General features: G+C 56.3%; 1 protein-coding gene across 1 annotated transcript; it reads right to left on the bottom strand.

Moving 5' to 3' along the window:
* Positions 1 to 909: 909 nt before the first annotated feature.
* Positions 910 to 18,158, bottom strand: DRC7 (dynein regulatory complex subunit 7). Its single transcript, XM_026494855.4, has 17 exons — positions 17,958 to 18,158; positions 17,383 to 17,557; positions 16,239 to 16,364; positions 15,273 to 15,467; positions 12,859 to 13,017; positions 11,781 to 11,999; positions 10,586 to 10,720; positions 8,452 to 8,524; positions 7,401 to 7,529; positions 7,081 to 7,209; positions 5,754 to 5,974; positions 4,772 to 4,987; positions 4,113 to 4,223; positions 3,918 to 4,028; positions 2,813 to 3,007; positions 2,026 to 2,165; positions 910 to 1,929 (listed from the first exon to the last, which is right to left on the bottom strand). Exons 1-17 carry the CDS (start codon positions 18,143 to 18,145, stop codon positions 1,836 to 1,838), a joined length of 2,616 nt encoding a protein of 871 aa, XP_026350640.3. The 5' UTR covers positions 18,146 to 18,158; the 3' UTR covers positions 910 to 1,835.

The following is an 18,158-nucleotide window of genomic DNA, read 5'->3' as shown; positions in this document are numbered from 1 at the left end:
TATTGAAGTGTAATACACCGACCCCAAAGGCATGTGAGTTTTTCACAAACTGAACACGCTCAGGTCCAGAAGAACATTCCTAGCATCCCAGAAGCCCCCGTGGTGCTCCGTTACACCCCAAGAGCGACACCTGTTTGGATGCCATGGATTAATTTGCCTGGTTTTTTTTTTCTATATAAATGGAATCATGCAGCATGTACTTTTTTGTACCTGGGATCTTTGAATATTGCGTATGAGGAATCTGATGTGTTCCATGTGGTTATAGTTCATTCGTGTGCCCTGAGCCTAAGTAGAGATTCGTAACCTGTTACTGATATTTTGGGCTGGGTCATTCTTTGCTGCAGGGAGCTGTCCTGTGCATCGTAGATGTTTGCGGGGGGGTTAGTAGCACGCCTGGCCTCTGCACACTAGATGCTAGTCCCACTCTCATACCAGTTGTGACAACCAAAAATGTCTCAAGACCACAACTTATGTCTCCATTCTGCTCTTGATGGGCATCTGGGTTTCCAGCTTAGTACTAATACTACCGCTGCCACGAACATTCTAGTACATGCCTTTTAGTGGATGTATATGTGCATCTTGATTGAGTTGTTCATCGTTCTTGTTCACCGGGTGGATGAACAGATGGATGGGGGAGGGTGGACGGATGGGTGGATGGAGCAGAACCTAGGAGCAGAATCGTTGAGCCAAAGTTTAGTTTTACTAGATACGGCCAGTTTTCCAAAGTGGTTGTACAGGTTGCCTCTGCCACTGGGGAAGCTATTTGAGAGTTCCAGTGGCTTCTCATCCTCCCAACTCTTATTTTATGCCTACTAGTGGGTGTGTGGTGGCATTTCATAACCCTGGTGACTAATGAATTTGACACTTTCATGTGTTGATTGGCCATTTTTTAAAGCTAACACTGAGTGCTTTTTTTTTTTTTTTTTTTTTTTTTTAAAGATTTTATTTATTTATTTAACACAGATAGAGACAGCCAGCGAGAGAGGGAACACAAGCAGGGGGAGTGGGAGAGGAAGAAGCAGGCTCCTAACGGAGGAGCCTGATGCGGGGCTCGATCCCATAACGCCGGGATCACGCCCTGAGCCGAAGGCAGACGCTTAACCGCTATGCCACCCAGGCGCCCCAACACTGAGTGCTTTCTATGTGCCACTTCCGGTCCTCTCTGCTTCACCAGTCTTATCTAAGACACCAGCAGTGCCATCCCATTTCACAGATGGCTACATAGTGGCTGGTAAGAAACAGAGCTGGGATGCTGTTCTTTGCAGTCTAATGTGGAGCCCAGGTTCCGGAGCATGCACCTTGGCCCGGCCACCGTCACTCTGTCAGCTGGGCCACCCTAGCCCCGTCGTCGACATCTAAGCACTTGTTTGCAGGTGGCTGTGGGACCCTCTGCAGAGGTGGGCAAAGACGTAACATTCCAACTGAGAGGAGGAGAGGAAGCACTTGAAAGAGGGCAAGGCGGGTGGGGAGGGGGGAGTCTCAGGCTATAGGTAAGGAAGGGAGGGAGAAAAAGGCTCTGCCAGAACTTGTGGAACATGAGGTATGGGCTGCAAATGAAAAGTGTGTTTATACGCAACTGATGAATCGTTGAACGCTACATCAGAAACTAATGATGTACTATATGTTGGCTAATTGAACATAATAAAGGAAAGAAAAGTGTATTTATTTACAGGAAAGTCCTGAGAAGCAGGAGCAGACGGGGCTGCAGGAAGGTGGTGTGGCAGTGAGGTCGGGCGCCCCAGGGGACGGTCCTGTGCTGGCTGTAGGGAGCACAGGGGCCAGCCCGTGGGCGGTTTCTTGCTCTGGCAGCTTTGGCCGAGGCCCCATGCCGGGTGTCAAATGAAGACTTCGAGGAACTCCACCAGGCGTGGGTCCTTGTGGAGCTTTTCCTCCAGGGCCAGGTACTTGAGCGGGGCCAGCTCCCTGTGGCTGAAATCAGACAGAGGAACAGGAGGTGGTGAGGGCTCACGAAGCTCTGCCCCAGCCCCCCCTCCCAGGGTTCTCTCCGGCTCCCCACCCCCTCACCGGTTAAGCCGCTGCTCCAGGATGCGCATGCGGAACACGGCCTGAGAGTAGTAACTCAGGTACCAGGCCTTGTCCTCGGCCGTCAAGGTCACCTGGTTCTCCTGGTACCACTGCTGCTGCTTCTGCAGCTCCTGGGTCTCCTGCGGGGCGGCACAGGGAGGTTAGAGCAGGGGGCGGGGGAGGGGGTGTGTGAAGAGGGCTGGCACTTACCCAGGCTGCCCGCTGAAATGCTGAAATCCCCCTGGTCCCCTGACAGCCTCAGGAGGGCTGGCCCCTCCGCCACCACCCCCAGAAGCCAGAGCTGCAGAGGCGGGGGCCACAAAATGTCTCGCGTGGGAGCCAGTGGGGAGACATTTAGAGGGACAGTGTGTCCAGGAGGAGCAGGGCTCAAGACAGAGACAGCCTTGTGAACAAGTTTCCAGAGCTTGTCTGCACATGAAGAGCATTACACGCCCCTGTGCACAGCGTAGAGCCTGCCGTGGGGATTAGGCGGGACCATGCACGCAAACTGCACGGTATATAGCGGAAAGAAGAGGGACAAGGACTAGGAGTCACTGTAACGCACCCCCTTCCATCCACCCCCGCATCCCCTCCACCCCTCCATCCACCTTTCCGCCCAACAAGCAAGAACGAGGAAGGACAGCTCCGCCTTTGGGAAACTCTAAGCATCGATGATACTCATCCCCTCACCGGGCCCTCCCAAGTGTTGGAGATGGTGAGCAGACAGCCCTGCGTCCATTTTCTGGACTCGGACCCCGGGGGTGGGGGTGGGGGAACCCAGCTGCACCTTCTCGAAACGGGCCTGGATGAGGTTGGCCTTGTCGATGAGCCTCTGCTTGAAGTCGCTGAGGCACTCGTCCCTGACCTGCACGGCTTGCCAGTGTGTCAGCTTCTCGCCCGGGGGGAAAGGGGCCAGGAACGGGGCCAGGTAGTCCAGCTGGGCCTCCACCTGCCGCAGGCGCTCCTCGTGCATCACGTGCTCCTGCGGGCCGTGTTGGTGGGATTCAGCTGGGCCGGGCCGCAGAGACTGCCCGACCAGCTCTGAGCAGCGCGTGAGGACCCAGCACGAGGCCGTAAAGTCCCGGAGCCGGGCACCCCTGGGACTGAGGCATCAGAGGGGAGCTCTGTGCTGTCCCTCACAGCCCTCGACTCTGTCTTACGTGAACTCACATCTCTCTGCCTGAGCCTCAGCCCGTCACTCCAGCTCGGCAGATGCTTGCAGTAAATTGTAATAAACGGCGATTATAGTAATGTTACATCGAAAGCTGCTAGTAACGCCCTCCCTTTTTCACCCCGGGTCTTATGGCCTGTGTTGGCATATGGGGGCCAGTGAGGTTGGAGATATGGGGGTCAGCAGCCATCCCCGGGAGTCTGAGAACCAGTGATCTAATGCCCTGTCCTGCCTCGCCAACCCCAAGCTATTTTTAGAAATCTCCACTTGGTGGGTGTAGGGGATTTAGAAGCTGGCCTTGAAAACCCCAGCTGGGCCTTGCAGTCTGAGGGTGTAGCCCGGGTGTCCTATGCAGCAGGTGCGCGAGAACTCAGGCTGTGGCCAGAGTCCGCTCGCTGGGGTACGGGCCCAGGTCCTGACCTTGAGGGGAACCCTAGGTGGAGGTGGGTACAGGACTTTCCTTCTGTCCCCATGCAGTAGAGGCCTTGGCTTGGCCATAACCCCTGGAGGTAGGGAGACCTGGTCTGGATCCTGCGTGCTCTTTGGTGTTCATCATAGAAATGGCCAGCTCAGCAGCAAGGCTAACCATGATGACGTCAGTAACGTCTTCCCCTATAATGGGCTTCCTGGCACAGCCCTTAATCATCCTCACCACCCTGGAGGCCTGGGGGAGGGGGGCGTCCAGGAAAAGCCAGGGTCGGGGCCAGGGAGCAAGACTCACCATGGCCTCCCGATACTCTTTGCTCTTCTCGTTGCGCTTGGTGTCATAGATGGAGATGGTCAGGGTGTGAGCCCCCTCCTCCTCCTCTCGAAGCTTCAGGATCTCCAGCACCTGAATTGGGAAGTGGGGGAGGGCATGGTTAAGACACCCTCCACCCTGGCCGCCTCCCACCTGCCCATGCTCCCATGGGACCACCTCCAGCTCCGACTCCCAGGCCTGATGTCTGGACAACTTCTCCTCGTTCTTCAGCTTCATCATGGCCTCGTACTGGTAGAGAAGCTTCTTGGTGTGCTCCACGGGCTCCACCTGGGACGGCAACAAGCACAGTGACAAGGAGAGGCAGCAGTGGCAGACTCTGGAGCCAGCCTGCTTGGTTCAAATCTTCCCCTGCCATTTTCTAGCTGTGTGACAACATGCAACTAGCTTAACCTCTCTGGGCCTCAGTTTCTTCATCTATAAAACACAGATAATAAAAGAAGACGAACTGGGGGCCAGAGGGACTAAGGAATGCGCCAGGAGAGTGAGGGTTTAAACGAGGAAAGCCAGCCCCGCAGAGGTGGTAGGACCCTCTCCTACTCCAGTGTGGGTTCCCCGGGATCTGGGGTCGGCTCTGTCCCGGACTGGGGGAAAAGGACAATAACGAGTAGTCTTGGCCTGCTGGGTGGTCTTTCTTGGTGGGAAAGGGGAAGATTTTCAGAGGAGCTGCAAAGCCGAGGGTCCCCAGATGGGAGCTCTTGATTTTCCCAGGAGCGGAGACGAACTTCCGGGCTGGGAACCATGAGTGACCCTCCCAGTGCGTTCCCAAGCTGCGGGGACCCTCCCCGCCCCCCGCCAGCCACGCCCTCCGGGCCCACCTCGAAATTGATACACATGTCGGGTGTCATGATGATCTTGTTGCCCTTGCTGTCCACCTCCGTGCGCCGCAGGAACTCGCGCCTGGAGGCCGTGATGTGGTCGTCCCGGCAGTGGTAGCGCAGCTGGGTGCGCTCCTCCGGGATCAGGAACACGCGCTCCGCCACGTCCTCATCCGCAGGCTTCTCGGGGTTGCGGGAGAACCGCTCTGTGATTTTCTGAGAGGCCGGCACATCACAGGAGGGGGGGTGGGAAAGGGGATTTCTGTGCGTGCCCCTGAGGGCGGAAGTAAAGGACACTCGGGGACGCTGGGCTCTGGGGTCTTTGGGGGAGTTGGTGTGGAGCAGCCCTTCCTAGCCAGACAGTGGCTCCCGTGGCCCCAGGGGTTCTCGGTGCCAGGCCACCTCGCCCGGTATGGTGCTGCCTTTCTTCTCCAGCTCTCTCCACGAGAATCTGTCTGCTCACCTCCAGAGACGGGGAGCTCACCACCTCTCCAGGCACCCTGCTTTATCACTAAACATCTCTTACTGCTAGGAAGAGCTCCTTTGGTATACAGGAGCCATTAAACACAGTTGTCAAGTCATTTGTAATGACGTGGAGGAAAAAGTGCACAATTTAACGTTAAGTGAGTGATACAGGGATTCTACCTCCACACAGACACACACACACACACACACACATGCACACACACACACACATTTCAAGTAAGTTAGAAAAGGCTCCCCAAACCAAACCTAGTAACACATGGTAATATCTGAGAGACACCATTCTAAGCGCGCACTTATTAGAATAGTAAGGAAATCGACACATTCTTGGCCCAGTGGCAGAGGGCACGGCCTGGCATCAGGCAGCCTGGGGATTGTAAAACAGGACAGGGCCCTTGGGAAAGATGCGGCTCCGAAGTTGGAGCTGTCCCCATCCCAGGGTGACCTTAGCCTGTTGGAGAGAGCGGGACCCCTGTCCCCAGGCCCAATGAGAGCTCACCACCATCGGCCGGGGGTTTGACTCCGCGCTGTTCAGAGCCAACTTCTTGACCCTGTCCCCGAAATCCACGTGGCGGTAGGAGAGGAAGTCAGACCGTCCCCGGTAGTACTCCGTCATTGTCTTGGGCGTCTCCTCCCGCTTTATCAGGCCGTCCACACGGGCTGTTTCGTAAAACTCCATGACGCGGTCCATCTCAGGTTGCATGGACTTGTACGCGTGCACTGCGGTGGGAGGCGGGGTCCCGGGCGTCAGCGGGGTGAGACCAGGCGCACTGGCCCCTGGCTGCAGAGCCCGACCCCAGGCCCCAGGGAAAAGGCATGTCCGTGAATGCTCATGGGTGAGCATGAGTTATGTAACCAATGCCCCACTCCTGGTGTTTAGGTTATTTCTGGTATTATAAACAACACTGTGGTGAACATCTGCAGTATGCATTTTTGGAATTCGTGCCCAGTATTTGCTCAGGACGAATTCTCAGCAGTAGCACTGCTGGTCAAAAAGTGTACATATTTTTTTAAAGATTTTATTTATTTATTTGAGAGAGAGAGAGAGAGGGAGAGCACAAGCAGGGTGAGGGGCAGAGGGAGAAGCAGACTCTCCGCTGAGCAGGGAACCTGATGTGGGGCTTGATCCCGCGACTCTGGGATCATGACCTGAGCCACCCAGGAGCCCCAAAGCATACATATTTTAAAGCTATTATTATTTTGCCCAACTGCTTTCCAGAAAAGTTGCACCAATTTGCTGTCCTACCAGCAGTGACAGGAAGCAACTGTCTACTGCTTTGCTCATGCCTGGTGGGACCATTTTTGTCATCTTTGCAACATGAGGCTTGTGAGACAGCCCCTTATTGATTTCCTTCCTTCCTTCCTTCCTTCCTTCCTTCCTTCCTTCCTTCCTTCCTTTCCTTTTATTTCAACCACCGAGATGGATCATTTTTTTAGGTATATATTGACACTATGTTTTTCTTTTGTGCATCCTTGGTTAAGGCTGTTGATTCTAAAGGCATGTCCTTCCCTCACTTCCCAGCCTCTTGGGCTCATGGCCACAATCCCGCCGTCTGCATTGCCCTTGTGGGGACAGTTGTTGGTTTTGTTGCTCAGCATTCTGACCCCTTGGAAATGTGGCCCCCACTGTGTGCCCAGCCCTAACCACAGAATAGGCAGGTGGCCCTGGTTTTTTACTTTCCTGGAGGGACATTTGTCACATTTCCCTGGATCTTCTGCACTTCCCCTCACCTTCCACACATCTGATTTGCTTAGGGAGGCAGGGACGGGTTCTGTTGCTTGCCACACCCTGGGGTCCAGCCGGCCTGGCAGTGGGGTCCGCTCACCACGCAGAGCCTGGGGATGGCCCGGCTTGAAGTAGTCAATATTCAGGCCTGTGCTCTTGTTGATGTGTCTCAGCTGTAGCGTGTCCTCCCGGTTCTGGAACCACTCCTTTATCTCCAAAGTCATGGTACCTGCGGGGCCCCATCGGTGCTTGCTGCAGCCAGGCAGACTCCCCCAGTCTCCGTCCCCCCCCCTTCCCGGCACACAGAGGCCAGCGGGGCCCACACTCACACCAAGAGACTGGCAGTGACGTGCCCAAGGTCACACAGAGTGCTGGGGAACCCAGCTCTCCTGCCCCCGCAGCCGGGGCTGCCCGCCTTACACTCCAAGTCCTCGTAGGTGGTGAGGCGGCACACGAGGCCGTTGCTGTTGAGATACGGGGCCCACTTCTCCAGCTTCGCCCTCTTGTACTGGATCACCTTCTTCCCATTTGGGCAGCGGGTCTCGAACGCTGCAGATGCAGAGTGGGCTGGGGTCCCTCCTCCCCAGATGGGGGGGGGGGTGGTGGGAGGGCCAACCCCACCCAGCCACTCCTCCGGTCACTGAGCTAAACTCCAGGCTCCAAGCCCGCTCCAGGGCGGCAGAGGGAAGTAGTGAGCGGGTAGCTCCCGCCCCGCAGCAGTTCTCAGGTTTGAGCCTGACCACAGGAGCCGGGCCAACCGGGCCACTCACTCACGGCCAGGCCTCTGTCCGCGCAGCTCTCTCTGCCTGCCGGAAACACCATCCCCTCCTGCCCTTACTGGGCTGACTTCGGATCCCTCAAAACTTAGCTCAGAGGACTCCTCCTCCTCCTCCTGGAAGCCCTTCCTGTCCACCTACTCCCAGCCCCGAGCCAGGGGGCTGGACTGGGTGCTCCTCCCCTGGTTCCCATAATGCCCTCTCCAGCCCTTCCCATTCTGTTGGAATAGCCTTTGCCCTCCCTGCGGGCCTGGGCACTCCCAGACAGCACCCTCAACAGCCAGTAGAGGTTGGTGTGGAACTCCAGCGTCCCTGCCCTGCTGCTTTCTCTGCCCGCTCCTCCCTGGTCCTGACACCTCCACTCCCCTGTGCCGTCTGGGTACTATGCTGCCTGGCCTCCTCCTGGCGGGGTGGCTGAGGGAGGGAAACGACTGTGTCCTGGTCCTCCGTCCTTTGTTACGCACACTCCATCACCCAGCACAGGTTAACCAAGGCCCCTCCTGCACGCCAGACTGGTGTCGGGCCCTAGGCCACACAGCTGAGTACATGAGGCAGGAAGGAGGTGGAACAGAGTCACTGCTCCGACCAGGGTGCAACAGAAGGCAGGAGGGGTGGAAATGAGGGGCTGGGGCAGCTTCTGCTGGCTCCCCCTGAACTGGCCCTGGGGAAGTGGGTGAACACAAACGCTCCTCTACCTTCCGGGGAGATCTCGATCTGCTCCACCCAGGAGGAAGGCATGTCGAAACTCTTATCCTCATCCTCCTTGCCCTGTTGGGAGAAGTGGGGGGGTGGGGGGCAGGCTCTGGTCAGGGCTGGGCCTTGAAGCAGAAGCTAGAGGCAGAGCCTCTGTCTTGCCCCCCACCCCCACAACCCGGGCCAAGCCACAGTGGCTTTCAGCTCCCCCAGGGGAGCCAGAGGTCACAAGCAGTTCTGACCTGGTAGAGGGGAAGAGGAGGTGGCTCAGGAGCCCTCCCTTCACCCACCCAACTAGGACAGCAATCCCCTGCCCTGCGTGCCCAAACTTTGGTCAGCCAGCGTGGGCACCAGGCACAGCCACAGGTCCTTCCTTAAGCGAGGGGCTTCTGGAGTCAGGTGGACCCAAGCCCCAGCCTCTGGGACCCAGCCCACACCAGCTAGGGGTCCTGGCCGCTCTGAGCCTGTTTCCTCACTGTTAACCAGACCCCAGGGGAGGATTAACTGATAGAACGTATATAAACCACTTGAGATACTGCCTAGCTGCTGTTTTTGTTTTTGTTTTCCTTTTTGAGCCTTAGTTTCCCCATCTGTAGAATAAGGCCTGGTTTACACAAACGGTCCTCCAGCTAGGTAACCCCAGAAACTCGAAGACGGTTTCCCAATTGAAAACTGTTCCACAAACATTGCTCACAGCTGGAGGCCAGCAGGGGGCGCCTGTGCCCCAAGATTTACTGCCAGGGAGGCTCTCTGGTCTCCAGAGATGAGGACCCTGTATCAAGCTCCTCATAGCAATGGTCTCATTTTATTCCCAAGCTGTCCGAAGGATATAGAACAGAGTCACTGTTCAGAACCCAGACTTAGGAGCCAGACTGTCAGATCTCAGTCTCAAGCCCCAGCTTGGCCACTCACTGGCCGTTAGGTTACTTAACCCCCCTGCGTGTAACTCTTCCCATCTGAAAACGGGATGATGATAATCATAAACGATAACGCTACCACCCACCTCACCAGGGGGTTGTAAAGATTTGGACAAGTTAATTCAGGTTAAGCACCTGCTAATTCAGGTTAAGTGCCTACTGGCACTTAGGGCCATGGGAGTGTTACTGTGATGGGTTGAGTTGTGTCCCCCTAATCATGTCCTGACCCCCAGCACCTCAGAAGGTGACTATATTTGGAGATAGGATCTTTCAAGAGGTAGTTAAGTTAAAATGAGGTCATTAGGGTGGGCCATAATCCAGTGTGACTGGTGTCCTTGACACAGAAAGACCATGTGAAGACGCAGAGAGAGGACAGCCATCTACAAGCCAAGGAGAGGGGCCTCAGAAGAAGCCAACATGCTGACACCTCGATCTTGGACCTCCAGGCTCCAGAACTATGAGAAAATCAGTTGCTGTTTAGTCCCTCAGTGTGCGATGCTCTGTTATGGAAACTCCCGCCACCTAATACCCCTAGTCCTGTTACTGCGGGTATAACTGACCCCCACACCCCCATTTTACCCACAGATGATGACACTGAAGCTCTCCATGGTTGGGAAATTTGCCCAAGATGTCACAGCCAAGAGCTAAGGTCTCTGGGCCCCTGACCCCCAGGCACAGGTCCTCATGGAGACCTGCCTAGAAGGGCCCCCGACTAGGAGGTGGGAGAAGGATGCTGATGCTGCGGGGGAAGGCCCCAGGCCAATGAAAGGCTGATAGGACGGACAAGAAAGGCCTGGAAGCACGTGAGGGCGATCATGGGGGCTATGCAGGAAGGCCTGGAAGTGAGCCCAGGGCTTGTGGTCAAGGTCTTATCACCCCTATTGCTGGGGACATGCTCTTTACAGAAACAGGGCAACCACCGATCAGGGTGGACTGTATGTGAGCCAGGAGACCCAGTTGAAAGTCCCAGCCTTTCCCTACCGCACTGGGGGGTCCTGGGCAGGTCAGTGGACCCATCTGGGTCTTAGTTTGCCCATTTATAAAATGAGAGCATGGTCCAGGCCCCTCTGCTTTGGGGAATCTACACTCGGTCTCTCTGGCCCATCCCCCCCCTCCAAAAAACACATACTTGTGGTGGGGACATTGGCCACGTTGGCCTAAAGCAAGACAGGGTAGGAAGCCCCATCCCTCCGCCCAGGCCCACGCCTCTGAGACCCACCAGGTTCTCCACATCATCATTATCATCATCATTCATCGTGTCGTCCTCTTCCTCGGCCACAGACAGGGGAGCCTTATCAGTCCCCAAGAGCAGGTACTCCCACCGCACGGGGTCTCCCAGGTCAAAGACCAAGTCCTGATGGGGGAAGGATCAGCTGAGCGCACCCCGCAGCCGGCATGCCCCCTCCTGTTCCACAGGATGGTGGGGAGCAGCTGCAGCCACAGCAGAGGAGGGACCGGGGCCAGGGTCTCAGAGGGGTCGCATGTCGGCTCCCGGCAGCCTCTGAGAGTCCACGCCCATCCTCCTCCTTTCAGCAGGGAAACCAAGGCCCTCCCCATCGTCCAGACTCCCCATGAAGAAATCCCGCTGTTGCTCTCCGTGACACTGGGCAACTCTCCGGCCTGGGACAGGCCTGGATGTGGAGGTTATCCTGCACTGTCGGCGGGGCGTCCTAAGGCGTGCTCGGAGCAGGTGCAAGCTGGCAGGCTTTTACGGGACAGGGAAACGGTGGGTCTGAGCAAGGGCCGCCTCACGGCTTTCACCCGTACCGGGGAGAAGGGAACGAGGCAGGCCCACGAGGAGTGGCACAGGCAGCTGGTGGGAATTTCTCTTCTGTGGGGTGGGGCTCCCACCTGTTTTTTGTCCAGCCTACCTGAGCTCAGGCGTAGGGCTCAATGAATTTCCATAAACTGGACACAGCCTGGTTCCCTGCGCCCAGCCCAAGCAATAACACATTGCCCACACTCCAGAGAGCCCTCTTGTGTCGTTATGACCCTCCCCTAAATGTGTGCCTGTGTTTCTAACTTATGTTAAGTGGCACCGAGCTTTATACATATGTACCCACAAACACACACGTGTACGTATGTGCATATGCTTATATAGATTTGTGGGAACTCGCTGAACTGTACGCTTAGGATGAGTGCCCTTTTCTGAACATATGTTGCACTTCAATACATTGTTTTTTAAAAAATCATTCATACAAACTAACAATCCACATTTTATAAGGATACACACATCAAAAGAGAGACACTAACCATATTAGAAAGGTTATGTATGGACAAAGGAGTGGGCTATGGGCACTCAGCTCTGGGGAAAGTCTGGAACACTGTGGCAGCCAGCTCGCCGCACAGGTCACCCCCACCCCACCCCCACCCCAGAACTGCCTGTCACGCCTGCCCCGGCCCGGGCCCAGTACCTTGCAGCCGTTCCAACAGTCCTGCATGTTGACCCAATAGTTCTTATGGTTCCAGAGGCTCTCGATGCCCAGGAAGTGGTCATCCTGGGTGCTGTAGCTGCGCGCCGTGAACGGGTCAATGTAAAAGCTCTCAGGCACCTCACGCTTCCCTGACAGCACCAAGACCCAGGAGTGCACCCGTAGGCCATGCAGGGGGTCAGTCTTTGCTTTCTCTACCTCCTGTACAGGAAAGGTGGGTGAGCATGGGCCGATGGGTAGAAAAGGGGGTGTCAGGGGCCCAAACATCTCCCCAGGGCTGGGGAACCAGCGGGAGAGCTGAGTTCTGGTCCAGAGTGCAGCTTTGGCTGGCTGCATAACCTTGAGGACATCACCCCACTTCTGAGCCTGTTTCTTACAGATCCAATAGGAGAGTCTGAGTTTATCTGTAGTTTACAAACTGGGCCCTTTGGAGCCCTAGGGTGTCTGGCATTTACTGGCTTTCTGCATTGCGATTCTGGGTGAGATTTCATCCAAAGGAAGGTAGGGGCACTGTGTGGCTTCCTTGTCTGCTTCCCTCTGGAGGAAGGGTGACTGTGTCATGTTCATTACTGCATCCACAGAGCCTGGACGAGAGGAGACCCTCAGCAAATACTACATGGAAGGAAAAGAAGGGGAGGGAGGGAGGAAAAGAGTGGGAGTAGGGGAGAGATGAGAGTATGGATGGATGAAAGGAGAGCTGGGAGGATGGATGGGAGGATGGATGGGAGGATGAAGAGCAAGGAGGATGGATGGGGAGTGTTTGCAGGTAGGTCTTTAGGGAAAGAGTCTGGAACCAGGAGAGTATCAGAGCGCAGCATAGAATGAATGGGTGGCCTCAGGCAGCAGAGCTCTCTGATATTAGAAATCCATCGCAGAAGCTGGCTGACCACCAGTGAGCGATTCCTACGTCGCTGGGCAGAGGTGGGGGATGGCAGGGCACGGAGGAGCGGATTTGGACCTGGGGCCCATGAACACATCCCCTCCCCGACCTGTGTCAGCTCTCAGTCGCTAGCAGCCTCTCCTGGAGGGCGGAGCACAGGGGCTAGGGATGCGGACCCACCAGGAGGCGTTGTTCCTCCTCCTTCCGCCGCCTCTCCTCTTCCCCTTGGAGCTCCTCCTGCTTCTTCATCTCCTGCTCCTGCTCGAACCTGCTGTTCAGGTCTCTGGGTGGTTTAATGGTGTACTTCTTAGGTGGTACCTTTTCTTCCTCCTGGACCACCTGTCCCCCGAGGAGAGAAGAAGGATCAGCCGCCCTGCATCATCCGCCCCTCGGACCGGGAGGTCACAGCCGCTCTGGAACCACCACCTCCCCAGTCCCCGACAGGCTTTCTGGCCCCAAATGCAGGTGCCTCAGCTCCCCCATCCCTAACTTCAGGCCCTTCTGTAGAGTGGGACGACGGGAACAGTAAGAACCTTCTCCCCAGGCTTGTTCTGAGAAGCAAAGGCAGGAAAATGGCCATGTGAGGTGCCAGGCCCCGCAGAGATCAGGGGGTGCGATTTTCTCGCCGTCCTTTCGCCCCCACGGCCCTTCCTGACTACGATCTGGATCTGACATAGAAAGCGGGCGAAATGTCGGGGGGGTGGATTTTGCAGATTCTGTCACCGCAGGGTTCACATGCTGACTTAGAGTCTGCTGGGCTAGGAAGGAGAAGGAAGCCCCCGTGCGTGCGTGCGTGCATGTCGTACGAATGTGTGTTAGGTGGCAAGAAAAGTGTCCGGGGTAGAACACCTCAGAGGCTGCAGATGTCACGGGGGCCTGTGACAGCGGGAGGGGAAATGGTGAATCGCCAAAGCTTAGAGTCAGCCCGGTGGGGCCGAGGACCCTGGGTCTCCACTGACCAGCCGGGCGGCTTTGGCCACATGGTCCCAACTCTCTGTTCATCTCTACTTACTCGTCTGTAAAATAGGCGTGATAATACCACCACGCAATGCTATTGGGAGGAGAAACCAAGTCAATGGACATGACAGTGGTTTATAAACCCGAAAGCTCTCGGCATCTAGTGGAGATTATATCATTTTAATTATTAGCATTTTGGCAGAGGCAAGAGGTCCCTATGTGAGCTCACAGGACTGTGCAGCCAAAAGTAAGAGGCTTTTGTTCCGTCTTCCCAGGGGAGGCAGACCTGAGGGAGCAAGACTCCCACCTGGTGCCTCCCTCCACCAGAGCACCTGCGCCAGGGCCCCCCCGGGTGCCCGCCCCGGTGTGACGCAGTTGCACCCGCATCCTGCTGACGCCCTAGGCCCCTGGGTCACCGGCTGTAAGCAGCAGACACGCCCAGGGACTTGGCTCTGATCAGAGTCCTGGAGTCAGTCCAGTCCACGAACAGCATTTTGTCTGTATTGTAGCTGTTTCTCAAATGCAAAAAGATGCTTTTTGATTCCTAAAATTAAATTCATTTACGAGTGTTTCTTGGGGCGCCTGGTGGCTCAGATGGTTAAGCATCTGCCTTCGGCTCAGGTCATGATCTCCAGGTCCTGGGATCGAGCCCCAGCTCAGTGGGGAGTCTGCTTCTCTCTCTCCCTCTGCCTCTCCCCCTGCTTATGAGCTCTTTTTCTCTCTCTCAAATGAATAAATGAAATCTTTTTTTAAAAAAGTGTTTCCTGTGTCCACAGCAGCCTCTGGCCATTTGGGGGCTGTCAGCAGAGAGAAAACCAGGACCACCACCTGCTGGAGGGTTGGCGATAATTTTAAATTTAAATTTAAAAAGGGGCCCTTATACACAAGTAATGAATCATGGAACTTTACATCAAAAACTAGGGATGTACTGTATGGTGACTAACATAATATAATAAAAAATTATTATAAAAAAATAAAGACAAAAAAATAAATAAATAAATAAAAAGGGGCCTTTTGAGGGGGCGCCTGGGGGGGTTAAGCCTCCGAATCTTGTTTTTGGCCCAGGTCATGATCTCAGGGTCCTGATCAAGCCTCACATCAGGCTCTGTGCTCAGTGGGGAGTCCGTTTGGGATTCTCTCTCTCCCTCTGCCCCTCCCCCCACTCTCTCTCTCAAATAAATAAATAAATAAAATCTATTTTAAAAGGGGGGCCTTTTGAATTGAGGGGGTGGAGGGAAAAAAGAGCAAACAAAAACTTCTGTGCTTTATCTGGTTTTACATTACATGCAAGCGGCTGGGTGAATTTAATCACGCGTGACCGGTAAACCTGGGGGAGACTGAGAGTAAGACAGAAACCGTGCAGCAGTCACAGAGTTGACCCCGTGGGGAACAGTAGCTGAAAGTGAGTTTTGACAAGGGAAGAGGGGACAGCGGTTTGGAGAACTGGGCTGTGTGTTCTAGGTGCCAGGGACAGACCGACCGCGGCTGAAATGGACTGCGGGGCGGTGGGCAGCTGCCTGGTGCATGGCCGGGGTAGGGCCGGGAGGGGCCGGGGAGGGGCCGGGAGCCGTGGAGGCGCACTGCGTTAGGGAGAGCGCATCTTGCGTGACGCCCAGGGCGGCACGAACCCCTCGTACCTCCTTGTGCTTCATGGTGAGCGGGCACACGTCCCGCGTCAGGTCCATGTGACACAGGTCCTGCGAGCCGTAGCCGTTGACGCAGTAGGCATCGTAGCCGGCGCCGATGAGCATGGAGCAGAGCAGCGTGCTGAAGTCGAAGCAGTTCCCCTTCTGGTGCTTGAGCACCGTGGTCGAGGAGTACAGGTGCGAGGGCTGGCCGCAGAGGACTGGTCAGCACAGCCGGCCCCTCAGCCCTCCACCCACCCTCCCGACCTGTCCTCCATACGGCCAGCAGCTGGGCCAGTGAGCAGGCTGGATCCCCCCACCTCCACTCGGGCTTCCCTGCTGTCAGGTTGGGGAGCCTGCTGAGAATGGGATGGAAGCCACGGCCGGACCGGTGTGTAGAAAGTGCAATCCACATTTGCCTGTAATTTTAAGTGGCTGTGGACTTCCTGATGGGAAAGACCCTCTGGATGATGGAAGCTTCTGGTCTAATGCTCTCTGATCGGTCATTTAATGGCTTTTATCCCAAAGTTCTCCTCACCTTTTCTTCTGATCTTTCCTTCTCTTCCCTTTCTCGGTTCTCCACTGTGTACCTAGCCCTTTCTGCCTCGCTCCCTCCATTCTCAGTTGGGAAACAGACTGAGCTGGACAGAAGTCCAAAGATGGGGCTGGGGGTCACGGGCAGCAGGGCCCTCCCCCTCTCTCTTTTCCCCATCTCCTGAAGTCTTGAAAGGAAGACTCTGAAGGCAGAAGGAGGTGCAGAGGTAGGAGCCAGGAGACCAGGCTTGCTGTGTGACCTCAGGCAAATGGCCATCCCTCTCTGGGCCCATTTCCCCACCCCACCCCGGGGTGGGGGTGAGCTCTGAGGGACTCAGACCAGATAGACTATGGGCCGTGGCCTGACCTCACTGAGTCTCCTTCTCCCTGGCTTCCCATCCTAAGCCTCAAGGGCCTAAGAGTGCAGCGTGGGGTGGCACTTACCGGCTGGAGGGGGTCAGGCAGGGGCACCATGGAGAGGAAGTCTGAGACAAACTGGGCACAGCTGTCCCAGTTGTAGAGCTCGGGGTAGGGCATCAGCGTGGGCCGGATGGTTGTGCTGACGAACTTCTGCAAGGGGAGAGACCACAGGCCCCAGAGAGCGCATTTGACCTGGGGGAGGCCTGCGCTCCCCGGAAGCTGGAACCCTGGGTGGGGAGGGAGTGGGGAAGGCTCTCTACGCTTCCTCTGAGGCTCCCCTCAGTGCCTCAGAAGTTGGAGAAAGGGGTCCCTCAACGCCCTTCCAGCTCAGATGTAGAATACGCTTGTGCCCCACTGAGAGCTGCCAGACCACTGGCAGGTGGGGAAACTGAGGCTCTGGGAGGCGAGCTGACGTGCTCAGGTTGACAGGCAGTAGCAGCGCTGGTCTGTCTGGCTCTCGACCACCAGCCAGTGTGGGGGAACTAGTGCTGCCAGGGCCCTCGAGGGGCTGCTGTCCCCCCGGGGCCCGTGATTGGGGTCCCAAACGGCACCTCTGGGGTCTTCCTGTAGATGTGAGGAGGGCCTGCCAGCACAGGCTATCCCATGACTCAGCAGGGGAAATGCATGCCCAGGATTACCAGCTCAAGAGAAGCAGGGAGCAGGGATCTGTATGGGAATCACTGAGTTCCACATGCTGGCGACTCATACAAATGTTAAAAATCACCACGTGGACCAAATAAAACAGTCAGTGAGACCCTGTCATTCCATGGGCTGCTGTTTTGCAACCTTTGTGTTCATCCTCTGCCATTCCATCTACTGACGGAGAAATGAGGCCGGGAAAGACTCAGGACATGCCTGGGTCACAGGGCTGGAAGGAAGGAGGCCAGGAGGTCCTGGTCCATTTCATCTTATTTCTCTGCCCTTCCTGGGACAGAGCTGGTGTCTGGGGTTGGAGACCGCACCAGTGGTCCAGCGGCCCTTTAGTTGGGTGTGGGGTCTCCTGGCCAGCACAAGCCCCCTGGGGTGATTCACATCGAGGCTGCTGGGGCCCGCTGGCATTCGAGTTTATACTGTCCCCAGATATAAGCTCTGACCCGGGAGCTTTGGCTCACCTCCCTCCGCCCTCCGCTCTCCAGCCTCTGCCCTTCCCTCCAAAACCCGGCCTTACCGGCACTCCGCACTCATTCAGCGGGTGCAGGAAGAGGGGCACGCGGTCCGGGCACAGGTGGCTGTACTGACGGGCGAAGTTGTCTGCTACCTCCAGCAAGTGTTCCTCCTTGAGCGTGTTGCTTTGGTAGGAGAGGGGGAGCTTGGAGATGTCGATAGTGTCCTTGGTAATGATCCTGTGCCCACAAGAGGGGAGGCATTAGACCATGTGAAGCTAGGCCTGGCCCACAGGGAGCCGGCCATCTGCCCACCATAGTTGGCTCTATCCCTTCCTCGTGTCATCCTCACAACTGCCCAGAAGGGATATCATTATCATGCGCAATTTTAAATAGAGAAGGAAACGGAGGCCCAGAGAGGCTGAGTGACTTGCCCAGGGTCACACAGCTCATGAGGGGCAGAGAGGGGACTAGGACCAGGCAGGTGGAAAGCAGAGCCCTCACTTGTATCTGCTTCCCTCTACATCTGGTCCTGCCTCCCAACCCTAGAGCCCCTACCCCGTCTGGCTCTTCTTTTGCCCGGCCCTGGTCTGACCCTCGCCAGGGCTGCCAGGCCCAGAGCCCCCACCCCGACACGCACGAGGGCTGCTCCGGGATGACGATCTCAATCTCTGACAGCTTCTTCTCCAGGTCTCTGAGCATCTCCTGCGTCATGGGCGGTTCCTCCCTCCGCATCTCCACAGGCCTCATCATCTTCTTGCCCCTCTCAGCTGCCTCTTCCCGCTCGGCCTCCTCCTCCTCCTCCACTTTCTCCTTCAGGACTTCCATCCTGGCACGTCTC

The sequence above is a fragment of the Ursus arctos genome, unplaced genomic scaffold, assembly GCF_023065955.2.
Source record: "Ursus arctos isolate Adak ecotype North America unplaced genomic scaffold, UrsArc2.0 scaffold_19, whole genome shotgun sequence".
Taxonomy (NCBI): domain Eukaryota; kingdom Metazoa; phylum Chordata; class Mammalia; order Carnivora; family Ursidae; genus Ursus; species Ursus arctos.
This window is presented reverse-complemented; position numbering and strand designations above follow the sequence as displayed.

Excerpts from the sequence above, each read along its gene's own strand:
- DRC7 (XM_026494855.4), bottom strand. The coding sequence starts at position 18,145 with ATGGAAGTCCTGAAGGAGAAAGTGGAGGAGGAGGAGGAGGCCGAGCGG. Across the intron at positions 12,000-12,858 it reads AGGAGGAACAACGCCTCCTG|GAGGTAGAGAAAGCAAAGAC; the intron begins GTGGGTCCGCAT and ends TTTCCTGTACAG. Across the intron at positions 3,008-3,917 it reads AAGAGTATCGGGAGGCCATG|GAGCACGTGATGCACGAGGA; the intron begins GTGAGTCTTGCT and ends CACGGCCCGCAG.